Source organism: Amblyomma maculatum, chromosome 1 (assembly GCF_055883805.1).
Source record: "Amblyomma maculatum isolate TAMU_Amacu chromosome 1, ASM5588380v1, whole genome shotgun sequence".
In the NCBI taxonomy this organism is placed as follows: domain Eukaryota; kingdom Metazoa; phylum Arthropoda; class Arachnida; order Ixodida; family Ixodidae; genus Amblyomma; species Amblyomma maculatum.
In genome coordinates, this window is record NC_139344.1 from 87577450 (window position 1) to 87583449 (window position 6000).

Sequence of the window (6000 nt, forward strand, 5' to 3'; positions counted from 1 at the left end):
TTCCCGACACAATGAATTGGATGACAGCCAAGGTGCTCGCCGAGTAGCTGCTGCAGTTCGACCGTGACATGACGAAACAAAATAGGAAGGTCCCGTTAGTGGCTGCGGTGACCATGCTCTTCTTGCCACCGAATGCGACGCGCAAGATTCAGCCACTAGACATGCGCACCATTAACGCGCTCTAGGTGTCTCATCGGCTGCGCGCAATCCAGCGAATTCTGATAACGATTGACAGACAAGTCACCGACGTCCCCCTTCGGATCTCTTTATTCACCGCCGTGCGAATGATGAAGGCCCCCAGGGCTAAGGTTATTGCGGTTTGCATGACTTCTTCTGGAAGATGGGGTGTACGAACCCAGGAGCGACGAATGAGGTTTTCGAACACCGTCATGGTCAGACACACATGGGTTTGTGGAAACGGGTCGTTGATGCGTTGCTGGCCGGACCTGACGTTGCAAGGGGTAACTTCGATGCTGCTGATGACACCGACATTGAAGAGGCAAGCACTGGTGAAGTCGTTGTGTCAGAAGCACGAGACTTCTCCAAATGCCAAGGTTCTCACGAGGAAAATGTCGACGAGGCTGACCTGCCATCATTTGACGTGAGCGCTTCAAACGGTGACTTAATTCTAGTGGTTATACTTTGCAGCATAAATCGAAAAACACCAATAAAACTGCGCCGAATGTATTGTTCGAAATTAGGCCCTAACCGAAAAAGATTGCGTGTCACAATTAGTCAGCTGTTCAGTACTACTAAGACTAAGACCACTGTAAGCCTTACCAGGGCTTGCAGTGGTCTGAGACCCTTTTCCCAAGCATTTCCCTCCAGAGGAGCCGAACACCATGCAGGCCGGGATAAATTCTGTACCCTTTGGAAAACCGGTGGGTACCCGACGGCACAGGATATCGAACCCAGCCCATTACGATTGTGAGACGGGTGCTCTACTCCGAGATAAAATAAAGCGCTGTGGCCAGGCATTCGCTCAGACAATGGTAGCGTTGAAATTTAAGACTGTTGTTCTGAGTATTGAGGCATTCTCACACGACACTGCAGATTGGCAGGTTCCTCTAAAGTTAAGGGCTATAGCCTAGCGTATGTCGCCGTCCACTGTGACCAATCTCCGGCGAACAGTTGGTTAATGAGGTTCTTCACTGCCTTAAGGAAATTGAAAAGTTTTGGAACCTCAACGAGAAACCGTCAACATGGAGGTGTTCACGAAGGGCACATAATAGTCACGTTCTTGTTCCAGCGACGGTCAAGTGAGAGTTCTGTCGCTACCGTCAGTATGCGTACCATATTTTGTATTCTTAACTAATAATATCCGCATACTTTTCTGTCTCATGGCCCGGTTATTTAGCCTCTAAATTTTTATTCTATGTTACGATTGTGCGACTACCTTCTACAAAGGTAGGTCTTAATACTTGTTACATCAGCTGCTGCTTCTGAAAAGCAGGCCAAGGAAAGCACGCAATAACTTTGACCGCTCGCGGACATCATATATTTTTCACACACACACATAAATCCGTGTGTTGAGAATAATATTCGCAGACTAAAAAGCCCATCGAATTTTCAAAAAGTGAAAACCGAAAAGTCTAGGCTCTCGTTATACTCTGATCCTAAATTATCTTATTGGTCGTAAGAGTATTTGAGAGGCGCACTTGATCGCGCAGGAGCGGTTGTAAAACGCCTTAATAGGGTGTGTTTTAAAGTAGACACGCATCTCGGACTTCTTAAAGAAATAAATGCGGTTTTTCCTTGCCTTTGAATTTTTGCCTCTAACACGTGAAACCCATTTACTACGAGCTTCGGATACAACGAACGCTATCATCGCAACCGTCAGGTTCGTTGTAAGCAGACCCGACTACTGAACACGTGTTTTACTAATTTATATAGCATGACATCATTAGAGCGCGGTGCAGCGCTCAAGTACCCACATTTGCGCGTTCCTGAGGGTCGGCGCGCTTGACATTCCACTGGCTTGGCGTCAGCCCTGGCACGCAAAAAGCACGCGCGCTCCAGCAAAAGCGCGCCACAGAACTTCAAATTAGGTCATTCGAGACAAAGATAGAGCGCAGATCACAGTTGCATGTTTATAGACAGAAACAATGGAGTGTGTCGGGTTAAGCGGACGACGTTTGCGGGCTTTATCGGCCACTAACAAGGTTTCCCGGGTACGTTCTCGGCTCTGTACTATTCCAGTCAGAACATGACACTAGGATACGCGCGGTACGAGCCAGCGGTCTCGTTGCAGCTCGTTTTAGTGAGCTGCGCCAGATCAAGATGGTTATTACGGCTGGCGCGTGTGGGCGGTGGCCTCTCACTTACGCAGGCTCCGTGCCACGCTTGCCGGCGCCAGTTCGGGCTCCTAGTCGGCTCCGTGCCATGCCCACAACGACGATGCGAGGGATCATCGTGGCGGTTTTTTTTTTTTTTTTTGTCTACACATCTTTGCGCTTGGTTTTCGGTTTCGCGCGTCGGCTATACAACGATAACATCAATTTTTTTCCAATTAGCAGCCATACAGTGAAGATGTTTCGAATTCTTTGTCCTTCATGTCTGTACGCCTTCGCTTCCGGTGCTTTCGGTAGCTGCGCCCACTTTTTAAATGTGGCAACGAAACGCTATTTCTAAACGTTGTGCGTCTGTGTTCTTGTGAGTTTACGCTTATTTTGAATGTTTGTGTACAAATCCACGTCTGGTTTGTATTATCAAAAGCGTTTTATTTATGCCGTAAAGTGAACGGAGCTTAGCTTCCGTCAGTATATCACTGCCAGGTTCTTTGTACTGAACACAGGCCTCAAGGTTGGCGGGTCTGTTGTTGAAGCGAAGAAAGCTAGTATAAATATTGATTCTAAAATGTGGAGCTTGCTTCTTCTGCCGCGTCCAAGGAACAACACGAATTCATATTTACTCGCCACGCGCTCACAACGATCGCCGAAATCTTCGGAGAGTGAAGGGATTAAAAAGAAGAAAAACTTGTATGCCGGTTGTTATGTCACTTTATTTTGCCAGGTTTTTCAATATATCGACCCACCATCGATTCCTATTTTCGCGGTAAAGGCCGCTGGTCCGGTCCCGATGTCTATGGCGCGTGTTCTGGCCTCACTGTCGTAAGAAACGGAGTCTTGTCTACGTTTATGTCCGCGCTTCTGCTTTTCACCCTGTCGGGAGCTCGAGTAAATTGGCAGTCCCCAGTCTCGACAACTGACGCTCTGGCAAAACAGCCAGCCTGCCATCTGGCCGGTTCCCTTCAACAGCGCTTGCTGGTGAGCTCACGATATATCTCTTTAACATCCGACTGCCAACAAATTTGAAAGTCGATACAGTTATAATATTAAGCGCGCTGTTGAAAATGTTCCGAGTGTTGGAAGAACATCAGAAAGCAGAGAGCGCTCTACCTCCAAAGGTCGGCGTTAAATAGAAGATAAGTATTTGTTGCTGACTACTCCCCAGGCCATTATTGTGAAGTCAGTATGTACACAGTGCTTTCAGCAAGAAACAGGCTTTTAATCAGGCTTTATCACAGTTAATAATGTATGCCGATGATGTCGCGTTAATAGTTACTGGTGAATCTTTTCCGGCAGTTCAAACAACAGTAATAAGGGAACTCAAAATTTTGTCTTCCTGGTTCTTTGAAAACTGCCTAACCTCGAATGTCGCCAAAACTAAGTACGTTACTTTTCAATCCAGGTTCAAGATAACTTACAATTTTAGACTTACTCTAGGTGGCTCGTTAATACAACCAGTCTCGTCCTTAAAATACTTAGGAGTGAGTTTTGATTGTCAATTACATTGGAAAGAACAGCCTTCGGCGCTCTGCGGCTGAACTACAAGTAATTTTTGTATTGGACCGGCCACAAGCTTTTATAGCATTTATAGCTATCGATCCAAACAGTGCGCATATTTCTTGTCATCGCAATAAAGTTCCCAATAATAACAATAATAAGGAAAGAAGGTAGCGATAAACCTTGGCCACGCCCCCTCCTGTCGAGTTCGACGCTCTCGTAAAACTGATACCAAATGGGGAGGCCTATTGAGGGAGCAATACATGTGCATCTTCCGTAATCGTGTCAATTCATTCTCTACGGATGAGAGCATCGAATAAGGTAATATACTTTTATATAAGTACACACATCACTGACGTGCATGCTGTAAAGCAAAGCTACTATTTAAGAAAGGGAAACAAGTGCACTCGTACTTTCTAAAGAAGTGCTTTCACCCAGTGGGCTAAATGCACCCGCAAAAAGCAAATTCATGGTGGGCATTGGGTCCGCGCTATCCCTTAGCTTGTTTTCCGACCGTCTCAGTGCACCGAAGTTTCTCGTGTGAAGTTAGACCAATGTTTATAAGAAGTCTAGCTCGTGTAATCTTAGTAACAGGGTTTAAAGGATGGAGTGATTAGTAGCACGCCTCTAATCAACAGTGGACATCCTTCTTTCCCACACATCTTCGGGAGATGTCTCTCACATTGAGTTTCATAAGGATGAACGAGAAAGAAAAAAGGAGCATCTGCGAAGAATAAGGATGAGGGGCGCCCAAGGTGACAACCACGCAAAAGTAACTAACCAGATTTTGTTCGTAAAACGCTGGATATTTACTTTTGCGCCGTTTTGTCCGTCGCTGACACTGCTCAACCGCTTAGGCCCAAACATCCGCGGAAATGGGGCACGAAACAAAATCTAACTGACTTAGAGCAGGAGCATCAAGCACCTCTGCAAGCCCAGCGGACGGCATCATAACTGTTCAGCTGTGCACGTGACCACACGGCAGCCTACTTCGACGGGCACCGCAGCACGCCGGGTATGGTCTAGCCACCACACGCCGGGGATGGGCAGCGGCGGTTTCGCGATGAGCCGACGGCTTGGGCGGCCCAGACGGCCTCTCACCTTAGTGATGGTCAGGGGCTGTCCGGTTCCTCTTCCCCCCTGCAGCCGGAACCCCCAAGGGCTGCCTCCGGCCAGGCGGACGGTTATCGCACTCCCCGCCATCGCGCGCTGCTTGGGCGTCCAGTCGGTTCGCTCGAAATGGGGAGCCCCGCTCGCCGAGGGCCCGGAAGAGCGTTTCTTTTCTTCGCCCGGCTTGGCAGGGCAAGCGGGCCGCCGGGTGGTGGCTGCGAGCGACGAGGTTGCCCCTCGGAACCTTATTTTTAGTGCGATCTCCCACCACCCGACGACGCCGGAGTCCGGGCCGCGTGTTGGCGGTGGCTCAAGGTGGACTCGCGTTCAGCGGCGGCGGCGCTCTCGTGCACGCGTGGCTCCGTTTCGGGCACGAGCTGTGCGTAGCGCACAATGACGGCTGCTCGTCTTGTGCGGTTGGGTTCATTTTTATTTAGTTTTCCCTCAATCTTACATTGACGGAGACTGCGTCTTTCATCCTTCTGGTGCTGTTGGGTATCCGGACCAGAGAAACGTCACTGTGCAGCTGCACATGCCAAAACATTTCAGGGTCTGCATGCAAGAAAAAAAATTTGACTTGCGAACACACACAATGAAGTGCAGAATAAAGCGTGCGCAGTCTCGCATTCACAATGAGAAAAGAAGTCAGTGGCCAAGTATTATTTAAGGCCCTTTTGGACGCGTGCATGCACGTGAACGCGTTAGTTTAGGCGAATACTGGGCGTTCGATTACACTTTAAACAACACTGAAATGGCAAATGTATTTGCCGCCTTAGCAAACTGATTCTTATATGAATGGTAGAAACAAAACTTCTTCCGAAACGGTTTATGCAAGCAAATGGCAATTTTTCAATGGTTGGGTTGCTGTTTTCTCACGTTTCTCATGTTTTTGTGATTCTCGATTTCTAGCTCATTTTATTTTGTTAAAATATTTTATTGTTTCCTTTTTGCGTGTGAAATGACTGTTCCCTAAATATCTTTGCGGTGAAATCAAGCTTCACAGAAGCAAGTCGGGTAATGAGTCTCCCTCTACCTTTACTTGTGACTGAAACGTTACCATTCACATTGAAAAATAATATTGGCGGGGGACCATACAATTCAATGC

The 6000-nt window shown here is 47.8% G+C and overlaps 1 protein-coding gene across 1 annotated transcript in view; it reads right to left on the reverse strand.

Annotated features, from left to right (window-relative positions):
• The window catches only part of LOC146203095 (uncharacterized), a 76789-nt gene extending 71623 nt beyond the window's left edge, over nt 1–5166 (reverse strand). The window contains exon 1 of the mRNA XM_084588525.1: nt 4887–5166. Within this exon, the coding sequence (XP_084444651.1) occupies nt 4887–4988 (102 nt within the window). The 5' untranslated portion in view covers nt 4989–5166. The remainder of the gene's footprint in view (nt 1–4886) is intronic.
• Between the last annotated feature and the right edge of the window lie 834 nt (nt 5167–6000).